The 12,585-nt window shown below is 36.1% G+C and overlaps 2 protein-coding genes across 2 annotated transcripts; one reads left to right on the forward strand and one right to left on the reverse strand.

The window, feature by feature from the left end:
- Positions 1–979: 979 nt before the first annotated feature.
- Positions 980–5,134, reverse strand: slbp2 (stem-loop binding protein 2). The gene is made up of 8 exons (XM_027156555.2): positions 4,977–5,134; positions 4,768–4,899; positions 4,353–4,418; positions 4,146–4,229; positions 3,909–4,055; positions 3,459–3,623; positions 1,680–1,833; positions 980–1,586 (listed from the first exon to the last, which is right to left on the reverse strand). The coding sequence occupies exons 1-8, from the start codon at positions 5,021–5,023 to the stop codon at positions 1,416–1,418; spliced, it is 966 nt and encodes a 321-aa protein (XP_027012356.1). The 5' UTR covers positions 5,024–5,134; the 3' UTR covers positions 980–1,415.
- A 199-nt stretch (positions 5,135–5,333) lies between these two features.
- On the forward strand, positions 5,334–9,463 carry zmat2 (zinc finger, matrin-type 2). The gene is made up of 6 exons (XM_027156562.2): positions 5,334–5,476; positions 6,098–6,188; positions 6,418–6,541; positions 6,985–7,058; positions 7,163–7,308; positions 8,877–9,463. The coding sequence occupies exons 1-6, from the start codon at positions 5,459–5,461 to the stop codon at positions 9,018–9,020; spliced, it is 597 nt and encodes a 198-aa protein (XP_027012363.1). The 5' UTR covers positions 5,334–5,458; the 3' UTR covers positions 9,021–9,463.
- The last annotated feature ends 3,122 nt before the right edge of the window (positions 9,464–12,585 follow it).

Raw genomic sequence — 12,585 nt, forward strand, 5'->3', positions numbered from 1 at the left:
CCTTAAATGCTTTAATAAAATTTGATCCACTATCAGTTGTTGTTCTGACAATTTTTTCTGAGTAGCCATATTCTGAGTGTAGGTCATCCAAGGTCCCTGCAAGCAAATCAAATGTATGTGATACTTTCAAACGTCTAAAGGCAATGAAAGCAGTCCTCCTTTCCAGCGTACTGTAGATTCGCCAGTGAGCGGTTACACCGATGTAACTCCATTGTTGTGCTGTTAAACAATCAGTAGTAGTACCTATATAGCAGACTTTTGCCATCTCAGCAATGATGTTTTTTTTTTTTACTTTGCGGCTGCTTACTCGATTCTCAGCTTCACTGTTGGTCTGGGCATAACTGTACAGCTAGGTTGCATTGTATGGTTTAGATTTTTGAATGTTGGAAGTTCAACTATGGTAAAGGGCTAAAGGCTTTCACAGACAAACTCCACTACAAGCCTGTCAATTGTGGACCGAGTAACCAGCCTGAATGACATGGAGTAGTTTGTAATCTTCATATGTTTTAACAGCTTTTCTTTAGAGTTTTTTTTCTTTTCAGTGCACATTCATTGTACTGCTTTAATAAAAAAAAATTGAGTAACAGTTGTAACCACTAATAAAAATAACATGATTTAAACATAAAACTGATGTTTTATGAAAGTTATGTACTGTATGGGCTTTACATTAAAACATACACCTACTGTATAATAAGCCAAAATCTGTAGGGGCAAAAATCTAGCTGTGACAATAGGTTACCCCCAATGCACTTTTAACCCTGGCTAACGGGATTCATTTCTATTATTTATAATCACATGGGCTCATGCTCCGGCTCGTGCAGTAAACGAGCGGTCATGTGATGCATTTCAAATTGTATAAAACCAAGATACAAGTTTGGTCAAGTGAAATATTAACCAAGTTAATACAGCACAGTTTAAAAATGAGTCTGAGTGTTAGGCACTCATGGTGCCATGGTTATATTCATTAATGACAAGGTCAAACATGTATCATATCTTTATTAGGTTTGTTTTCCATTACTTAAAGATGTACAAAAATATGCAAGGTACAAAAGAATTGTAAGAATTACCAGCAACTAAGTCAAAAAAAAAAAAAAAAAAAAGTGGAAACCAAGGGACTGGATTGAAAAAAGAGAACAGCAAAACAAAGTGCTTTTAGGGGCAGGATTGTAGAGTGAGACAAAAGGCTCTGAAAGTGAAAATACAACCGTGACAGAAACAACTGAACATCAATGAACATAGAATAGTGAAAACATGCTCTGCTGGTTAATTATGAATCCATGTTACAAAGATGCCCTTTGATGCTTAACCACCGCTAATGTGCTCTGTGCATGCAACAGCTTGTGATACAAGACAAAAAGGTACACATTTCCCTGGAAAACATGGTTTCAGACATGGTCTGTAGAAATCATGGTAAGTCAGTAAAATCTCCAGAGTGGCTGTTCACTCTGCAAGGCAGTTTCACTGCACGTGTTGTCAGTCTCCAGGAGAAACCTCAGCCATCCCAAAACATTCTCCTCAGCAGTTAAGTGACTATTAAATGTGTAGCCCAGTCCAGAAGATGGGCCTTGCTGGCTTATTGATTCAGGCTGCACAGAAAAAGGAAAACAAAACAGGAAGGTGAAAAACATGTCCGAGACACTGCTTGAAAGTTACAAAAGATCAAATCTTGTTCCACTTACTTGAGACATGAGAGGTTTCAAGAATCCATTGGTTGAGCCCCCACTGGGTTGAGCAAGTACAGAAATGTTGTGGTCAGAGGTTTCAGCCTTCCTTGCGTTTTCTCTTTTTCCTTCTTCACCAAGGTCAGTGTTCATTTGCTCAAGCAAACCCTGCCTAAGGGCAAATGCATGCAAGCCATTAAAATATAATTAGTACACAAACATTAAATTAATGCTGATATAATATTAGTAGCACCTGTACTAATAAAGATATACAATTCACTTATTTTAATGAAGAAAAAAAAAAAAAAAAAATTCGACTCCCTAGACAAACATGCCTAGCTCATGCAAAAAAAAAAAAAAAATGAAATTAACAGGCTTGGAAGAAATTCTCAGACTTTACATTATAGAAAGAAAAAAAATAGGTTTAATAGCTTAACATTATGGCTTCATGAAACATGAAAATTCACTGACTATTAATGGAATGGTTTAGTCTAAAAATACTAATTAGTTAATTTAGTTAAAAAGGGAGTGATTACACATCTTAACAAGCTGTTGGACTTGGCTAATTAAAAGGAAACATTGATCCAAGGAAAGTTGTCATTTGAAACGGTGTAAAATATTAAACTAATTCAACAAGGAATTACAACACAGTGTGGCCAAAGAAGTTTGTTGCTCCCAGTCAGTTGAGTCTAAAAATTTGTGCAAGTGTAAACTGAATGGGTAGATTGTAAAAGGTAAACATACAGGTAGACCAAGGAAGAGGTCAAAGCATCGGCATAGAAAACTCAAATCAATATAAATTGAAAACTGAAAATCCACAACAAAACAAATGAAAAACAAATGGGCAGAAACAGGAGTCAATGTTTGTGACAGAACTGTAAGAAAGCAGCTGAATGAAATGGGATTTAAGTATAAAAGCTAAATGAATACCAGCTCTAAACAAACATTAAAACAGAAGAAAACAAGGCTGCAGAGGGCCAAGATGAAGCAATCATGGAGTGTGGAGGATTGGATGAAAGTGATATTTGGTAATGCATCACAAATCTTCATTGGCCAAGGAGATGATGCTGGAACTTGTGTCTTTTGCCATTCTAACGAAATGTATAAAGATGACTGCCTAAGAAAAACAAATCAAGTTTCCCAACTTATTTATGATATGGGGTTGGAGGTCAGGTAAAGGACATGGGGAGATGGAAATCATTACCAGTCAATGCACAGGTGTACATTGAAATGTAGGACATTTCTCATCCAATCAATAGAAAATAGATTTGGTGATGAAGTCTCACCCTTCTCAATCCAATTGAAAATCTATGGTGAAAATACAAAAAACTGGTCCATGATAAATGACTGGTCCTGTAAAGCTGATCAACTGCTATTCAAGTATGTTGGAACAAGTTTGATGGGGAATATCGTTTTTCCTTAGTGAAGTCTATACGTCAAAGAATTCAGGCAGTCATTTCACCTACAGTTGATCTGGCGGGGAGGGGGGGATTAAAAAAAAAAACAATTTAAAAAAATGTAAGTGATTTTGTGAAGGCGTTTCATGAAGCCATAATAAGCTATTGAACAAAACCTGTGTGCCATATCAGTGATGTGTTTGCTATAAAGTAAAAAAATCTGAGGGAATTTCTTCAAAGTGTTTTGATTTCATATTTATTGCCATATGGCTGCTGGTGCCCGATGGGTTGGTATTTCAGAAACTGCAGATATGGGGATTACATTGAAATTTGCCAAAACAAGGCTTTCCAGGCTAAAAATCACTAAAATCCATCACATAGGTTTAGCAAACATACATACAGTTGATCAACTGGATCATTTCCTTCATTTTCTTGAGAAGTCAAAGGTGGGTCCCACGCATGCAGAGCTCGCCGCCAAAGACGGACTTGCATATCCCAAGATCTTCGGCTATATTTGCGATATTTGTTGGGAGTGGATGGGTGAAACCCAGGGATACGAAAACGCCTGAAAAGTACAGTACACACATCGAACATGTCATTCTACACCAGCTCCAAATAGATTTAAAAATACACCACACACACTTGCGCTGATAGAAGCACTTAATTTTGATACCTTAATCCCAATTCCATTACCTACTCAAGGGTGTCTACCAAATGTAAATAGTAAAAATATTTCTATTTTATATTCTATTTCAGTTCAAACCAAACCAAAACACCACATACACACACACCCACCCACCCTCCTATAGGTTGATGATAAAAAAAAAAAATTTAAAAAAGTCCTTCCTACTTTGGCACCTGCTTCACATAGTTCTGGTAACCACAAGTGTTCTTTCCATACTGAATCTGCTTTTGTCGTCGCTTTAACACGGACTCATTTGTCTCAAAAAACGATGGGTCCACATTATGAGAACGCCATCGCAGCCTTGTTGGGGAGCTAGAAAGAAAAAAAAAGTTAATTATTAAGAGCTTAATCAAGAAACATTACATTAAATCACTAACACACTGTGGGAACCGTGCACCTGACCTCTTGAGCTCATCTAGATCCTCTGTCCCAACAGCAACATTAGCTGTAGAAATCTTCAGGATGCACCGCTCAAGAATAGAGGATCTAAATAGAGCGCGCCCCCCCCCCCAAAAAAAAGAAAAAAGAAAAAAAAAGAAATCAATACAGAAACAAAGTACACATGAATTTTGGCTTCAAAGTAAACAACTGCAGAGCTGAAGACTAGACCTGCGAGCTTTGTTCACAGTAGAGGTATTCTGGTCTCCGCTCATAGGTGACTGGGGCGTCCTAGAGCTACAAAATTGCACAGAAAGATAAACAGGGCCATCAAACAGACCAATACTAAACCTTCCCAGAGCACAAACCACCAAACTTGCGGTGAAAGAGGAACATAAATTTGATCTTGCCGCTTAAGGCAGCAATGTTCAATCTTATCCACAAAAGGTTCTGGTGTGGGTGCAGGTTTTCATTCCAACCAAGCAGAAGCCACATCTGATTCCACATGTTTAATCAGTTGTACCTGGCTCTTAGTAGACTCTGGTGTTGCTTCTGCTTGGTTAGAATGAAAACCTGCACCCACACCAGCCTTTTCCGGATAAGATTGGACACCGCTGGCTTAAGGCAGAGATCTTTACCTTCTTACCTGACCAGGCTGTCATATACCGAGCTGCAGCCTGGGAGAAGCCAGGGCTCTGGGCTTCCAGGGGGAAGCGGCAGCCTGAGCTTCATGTCTTGTGGTAGTTCAGGGTTGGGCCATGGGGGGAAAGACAAGCCCCTATAATACAAGAAAAAAAAAACTAATTAAGAATTTCAGTTAAACTTTTAACAGGAACATAAAGTATAGAGTTGGACCTTGATTCCAAAGGACTTTGAAGTAGGGTTTCAATGTGTGTTGTCATGCTGACTTAACCACATATTAGGCCTCGTAGTTGGAAAGACCTTTAAATCAGCACCAGGTGCTGCAGGGCGGGGCTACACAAATAGGCCAGCAAATGCCATCAATTACTGTGAGATTTATGTTTTTCTGTTGTCGTCCATTTATTCTGGTGTTATTCTGTGCTCATACAAAACTTAATGTTGCTTGGAAATTGTTCTTGTTTGGGATTTGAGTCATTTCAAGGGAAATGGTGAAGATTATTTATTCAATGAGGATACACTCTCCTTCATCATAAATAAAAACAAATAAAAAAAACAAACAAAACTGGGTTTTTTTTATTTTGCTCTGGTTTAAGTCACGTGTTACCGTGAGGTTCTAGCTGAGCTTTTATTTTGAAGTGTAAAGGTAAACTTAACGGTTCCTGTTTACGTCACCGGAAGAACATTAGCTGTGCAACATGGCGTCCGGCAGTGGTGTAAGAATTATTTTGGTTTTTAAAGTTGATTTCTAAACAGAAGTGTTGGTTGATTAAAAACGTGACTTTATTCTAAGGATGTAATTGTTGCTAAATTAAAAGTATGCATTTGAATAAGATGTATGTTACAAGCTGTAGCTATTAATTAGAACACAACACGCATTGCTAACATTAGCAGAGTGTAGTATTTTTTTTTTAAACACTGTGCCCCTGATTCCTTACTAGGGCTTTGAATCACAAGATTCCTTTGTTAATATTTATGCATTAGACTGTTTGTACGTTTGCATTTCTTTGAGAACAATATTCAGTATTGTTTATTTGTCTAATCGTTTTCATAGACATTCGATTCGACAAACGATTCGATTCAGTTTCGATTCCGAGCCGGCTCGCAGTGACACATTGATTCATATATTGCATATTAAGAACCAAAACTGGTTTGTTTATTTATCAATTGCATTCGCATTTTTCACGCGAAAGAAATCACATTATTTGCTTATTTCTTTTAATGACTTATAAAAAGAGGTGTTTTTTTTTTTAATCAGTTTGGTATTTATAGGTTACGAATATGTATAATTCTATGGAAAAGTGAACTGAAAAGAACATTTTTCATGTTTTTAATAGGCAAAGAATGATTTTCGGCGCAAGTGGGACAAGGATGAGTATGAACAATTGGCTCAAAAGCGGATCACAGAGGAAAGAGAGAAAAAAGATGGTGAGTACATTATGATACAGTGTGTAAGCTCTTAATGTAAACTAGTTGGTGTATTGTATTACGGTATCATCAATTGTTGACAGAATAACATTCCTTGACAAGACTATTGACGCAAAACTCAGAACATTCAGTTTAGAGCTTGTGATTTCAGTGATTGTCATGACACTAATAAAGTGGCCACTGAGTTTGTGTTTAATTGATTAATTTATTTCTGTTTTCGCTTCTCTAGGCAAACCCGTACCCCCAGTCAAACGAGAGCTCCTCCGGCACAGAGACTACAAAGTGGATTTGGAGTCTAAGCTTGGAAAGACCATCGTCATCACAAAGACCACGCCACAGGCTGAGATGGGAGGGTACATACTTAATTTTGCATATGTACATATTTATATTGAGACAAGTCATTTATACCACAGAGTGGTGACAGAAAAACAAATGAACCTTCTAAGCGGATCAACACACTGATTGGACAGTTTAAATCTCAATTCTCATGAAAACATCAACCCTAGCAACACATTAGTGGCTTCAATGCCATTTTATAAGGTTGCCAAATTTGGCCATGTGGGTTTTACACTACTTCAGCAAGTTGAGTGATCGGATCACAAGTTGAATCCCATTCACACCCTGTTCACTTGTGATCTGTTTAAACAGAGGCTGATATTAAACAGCCTCTCACCATAACCCTCTCTGTGGACAGGGCTCACTCTGTAACTTTACTTTGTTTCATTAGTACGTCTGTATGCTGTACAATAGCGTATATGTCTGCATAATACATTGATGCTGTACTTTTTCCCTTTAGGTACTACTGCAATGTTTGTGATTGTGTTGTGAAAGACTCCATCAACTTTTTGGATCACATTAATGGCAAGAAGCGTGAGTATTCACTTTTATTACCATTTTTTTTTTTCAAATTTAATTTTTGTTTACATATGCAGTAGGTAACACACATTAAAGTTCGCTTCTTTCTTCTTGAACAGACCAGAGGAACCTGGGAATGTCAATGAGAGTGGAACGCTCCTCGTTGGACCAAGTTAAAAAACGTTTCGAGGTGAACAAAAAGAAACTGGAAGAAAAACAAAAGGAGTACGATTTTGAAGAACGAATGAAGGAATTGCGAGAAGAGGTGGGTTATGGGAACAAGCTTATTCGCACATCAGGAGGGTTGTTGGTTTGGTTTGAGAAGGAAACATTCTGAGCTACGAGAAAATCACATAATAGTAAGTTTGTAACTGTAATGCTATGTATAGATATAGCAGTGACAAAGAGACACAGAGATCTGGTGACATGAGAGAAAGCGACCATGGGTAGCAAGATGTGGATGTGAACAGCAACGAGTCAACGTCGAGAAAGGTTTAACTTTATGTAAATATGGAACGATTTCTTGCAGCAACTACCAATGGAAGTGAAGACAGTAACATGCACCTAAACCATGGCAAAGAACACACTGCTTCTTCTTCATCTCATATGATATATTGCATATATACACTGCTGAATTTTATACACAAACACCAAATTTCCCTCCATGATGTTTCATTTTAGCTGCAAGAAATCTCCTGCTAGTTGTGCCACATGCTGCTAAGAAATACGATGAAAGCAGGTAGTAGGAACACCTGCTGGTTACTTCATAGTACAGCGACTGGCTGTTCTATGTTGGTTATGTGTTTGTTGATTCATTAAGTAATCAAACAATCTACAAAACCTGATTGTTTTACAGTTTTCATCTGTTCAGTTAGAGCGAGTCTGTGTCCATGATTGCCTCATATTCCCGTTCTTGCCTGACAGGCGTTGAACCCCATGTGGTCGTCTTCTGTAGCCTGTCTGTTTGATAGGTTGTACATGAGATGCTTTTCTGCTCACCATTTATATAAAGCATAGATATTTATGCTGCTGTCAGCTCGAATCACTGGCCATTCTCCTGTTATCTCTCATCAACAAGGTGTTTCTGTTTCGTTTTCCCTCAGTTCTGATGTTTCATGTTAGTATTGACATGAAAGTATCTTCTTCATGAAATACTTGAACTAGCACTTTCTCCCCTGTTTGTTGTGAGTGTGTATTTAAAAAGAAGAAAAAAGGCTCATGGTATCTCCAGTCTAACCCAGTGACCCAGAGTTAATGTATTCAATAATAGAGACTTAAAAGCACTTATGTATGTCGCTCTGGATGAGGGCCTCTGCCAAATGCTGTAAATGTATTGACTGAGACTCTTTCATCAGTGTTCATCTACGTATACAATGAAGAGTAAGGTCTTCACTATTACTTTATTACACACTGTGCAATATTTGATAGACAGCCAAATTATGGTTAGGGACTGAGTAAATAATGATCACACTTCACAAAGACCATTTTGTGAAATGCTTAACTAGATTATTTAATTTGCAGAAATGGGGAAGGACAAATGTGATTATTTTGAGCTACTCTGACTAATACTTAGAGAGACACAACAGTTCTTCCCTCTATATAAAGCATAGATTCTAAAGATCTAAACCTTAATCTAATCAAACACCGTGCACTGAAGAATTATTAATGTTCATGTTGAGCAAAAATCAAGAGTGCTACTTTAATCACTTCTATTATATAATCATGAGAATGATATAACGAATGTATTTCATTCTGTTGTTCTATAATACTATAGTTTTTCTGTGCATAATATATACATTTTAAAATGTGATTGTTGTACGTGTATGTTTTCAGGAAGAAAAGGCAAAAGCATACAAAAAGGAGAAGCTAAAAGAAAAGAAACGAAAAGCAGAAGAAGACCTTAATTTTGAAGATGATGATGAAATGGCTGCTGTAATGGGATTCTCAGGATTCGGTTCCTCCAAAAAGGGCCATTGAATATTAATGTGTTGCGTGTACCAATGCTGAGGCCTCACTGTTCTATTTGGCTTGAGGACTGGTCTGATTTTTTTTTTTTAAATGCACAATGAGAATACAATGAGAAAATTCAAAGCCAACAACTAATCCACTTATTTTGCCATCCTTGGTTATTTGATATTTTAGTACTTGTCTAAGTCTGGTGATTTAGTATTCCAATCATTTGTCCAGTCTCTACTATAGATTTGTAGTTACACAGTAAACTAAAGCAATATGGCATTGATCTAATGAATCTCTCACTGACATGAGGTAAAGTGTGTAGGTGCTAAAGGATAAAACGTTTGTTTTTTTCCCTTAGCTTTTGGTCCTCTTTTAAGATTTGAATGTTTGTTGACTTTTTTTTCATGTTCATTTTACATTAAAAACCTTTTAACCTTTTTATTTGAATAAATATTTAATTACTATCAGATTTCATCTGATTGATTTCATTTCAGTAAAAATCAGTATTATGACAGTAAGACATCCTTATTTGCTTCCATGTTTAGATGAACAGAGAACTAACAAACACGTTGAGAAAGACGTAGAGTTTAAATTTCCTCAAGTGGTCGAGCACAACAAATCTAACTTGCATAGATTTCAAACCAGTAATCAAAGTTTGTTTTATAAAAAGAACAACATACTTGGATGTAATATTTTACCACTAAATATATGTAGAACCTTTACCGTCATTTTTCTCTTATTTAAATATGAAATGTGGCATTTTAATTACATTTACATTGCTCTCAAAACTGTTGGGGCTATGTTTTGTTTATTTATTTATTTATTGTTCATTCAAAGATTTAGTAAATTTCAATTGATTTCAATATAAATGAAGCATGCCTGAAAGAAAAATGTTGTGGAAAACTGCCTAAAAGCTAGTGTGTCTTTCGTGAAAGAGTCGGCACTTTTAGGAAAGTGTTGTGATGAGCTGACTCCCATTTTTGAGCTGTTTTTGGATGAGCTAATGGGCGAGTAATTTTTGGAATGTTATTTGGTTAAATGGAAACTAAAGTAAGATTGCGTAAAAGTCTGTAGTTGTTGAGTTCTGGCTAATAACTGGTCAAAATCTTTTTGTCCGATTTGGGAGCTGAAGATTCGACTCTGAACTGAGCCTAATGATTTGACACTGTGAACACAAAATTTGCCCAAAAATGAGTTAATCTACAGTACAAGTTTCACCGAGTTTGATTTGCGACAGTACTCCTATGTCACCACTTGGTGTCGTGTTTGTGTACTTAAAACATATAAATTGTATGATTATATCAAAAGTACAACGATTTTTATTGTTTTAGTCTATATTTCAGTTGCTACTTATTCTGTTGCTCATAAATAGTCATGAAGTGAATGAAAACATAAATATGAACCCAACACTCTATGAGATTATGTACTATTTCTAGCCCTGTAGTAGAGTTTATTAGACTTATTTGATAATAAATCTAATAATGCTGATATAATGACTTGTTACTAGCATGTAGCCAATGAACAATGGAAAACATAGTAAGTAATGACTTGATGTGTTTAGAAAGAGCAGAAATAATGATGTGGTCATTTTGTGTGTTTAGAAAAGGAAAAAGCCCACTGAGACTAGATTAATCCAGGAACCTTGCAATCGTTTGCTAGAGACATGCCTCAGAAGCAGGGCTTGCTATAGCCTAAATGGGCCAGTTGGGCTATACATCGATATAATATTTAATTTTTTCCCATCAGATTATTTGCTGTTGACAAATGTCATAAAATTGTTAAATCAAACACAACAGCACCACAAACAATCTATAAAAACTATGTAGTAGAAGAAGTATAAAGAAGCCAGGCTGATTTTTTTCTAGCATTCTACTAGTGTCAGTCGTGTCAGGTCTTTACACAAAGTGATACTGGACTTGCTTTTTATTTGGGCTGATATTTTCAGCCCACTTGACTGACACATCCATAACATGTCATTAGCATTAACCGAGGTGCATATGAAATACTGTCGGGGGTGTCATCAAAATAAACGAGGAGGGTTATATACAGTGTCATCTCCAGAATACATTTGGAGACAAACTTATATGGACTAAACACATACCGTTCAACCAAAGGACAAATTACACAAAAGGATGTACAATGAAGCCTTAAGGGTTTTTTTTATATAAAAGGATTACAAATTTGATTTCATAACATTATTATTATTATTATTATTATTATGTTATTGATAAGACCTCATGATTTAATGCACCAAGCTACTGATATATTTGCTTTTTAGCTCTGCCTTCTCATATCCCAAACACCCGTCACTACCCGTTACACATAAACAAGTACTGGTGCAATATTAGAAGACTATTATTTGTTGCAATCATGTGTATAAGAATAAAAGAGTTGATTCGATATAAATAGAAAGAAAAGTATAATCCAATTTCTAGTTTTGAGAAAATAAACAGCTTGCTATCAGCTGAAAAAATTGGCCAATCATGTCTCTGGCTTTGATTTGACTTAATCTCCTGTGTTACATCACATACAGCCACTTACACCCCATTTACACTCAGCATCTATTTCATATGCCAGGAAATGGAAAAAAAAATCATACTAGTGTAGTGAGTGCTGTGGGGTTGAAAGATATGAGGATACACAAACTGCAAATGTTATCACCAGGAATGAATCTAGATGATGACAAATAATGCTGCACATAAAGTTCACCCATTTCCATTAACAAATAAAAAGTCCTGGGGACAAAAACTGAAAACACGTGTTTTCAAAGTGTGGGTGTAAATTATTTTTAGCATATGAAAGTCTTTGTTGATCAGTTGCAACGGTTATTTTGATATTTTATCCTAGCAGCATTAGAAAGAGTACGGTTTGAATAGAATTTTCCAATTCAAATCTAATAATAGGATCCAAAGAACCAAACATAGACTGAAAATCGTATGGATAAAAGATATGGATGTTAATGGCACAATGTAAAAGGACTGAGAGCTTGGCTAGCTTTACAATAAGTGTTAAACAACATTTGTTTCTATAGTATTATTTATCTGAAATAAGATAAAAAGGAAATGAAAGAGAGAAATTACAAAAATTCTAACTGTAAAACTGTGAGCATTTGAAGATAGTTGATGCTGATTAATAGCATATTTTTTGTTTTTAAGTGAGGAATAAAACTTGATGTGGGTGTGCTGTTACGGGAAAATAATTAATGTATAGGTGGCATGACACTACTTCAGAGCTGTTTATTTTCCTAACACCCTTGTCTGAGAATTGTTTTCCCTCTTATACGACAGGAATATGCAAACTGTTCTAATGAACAACACAGTGCATTTGTCAATAACAGTTTATTATGTGTAGCAGTTAAAAATAGCTCTTTCTTCACCAGCCTCACTTTTTTCAGTTCAGTTTATTATACCATTCTGTAATACAGACTGAAATCTAACAACAGGCTTGACACTGAAGACTCCTTCTACATAACAGTTAAATATTAATCTCTTTACAGAACATCTCAACATATCAATCATCATATAGGTTACGTGTTATACGAGCGATATCACGACAGTGCATTATTGTAAATGTGTGATTCGTCTTG

Source organism: Tachysurus fulvidraco, chromosome 21 (assembly GCF_022655615.1).
Source record: "Tachysurus fulvidraco isolate hzauxx_2018 chromosome 21, HZAU_PFXX_2.0, whole genome shotgun sequence".
Classification (NCBI taxonomy): Eukaryota; Metazoa; Chordata; class Actinopteri; order Siluriformes; family Bagridae; genus Tachysurus; species Tachysurus fulvidraco.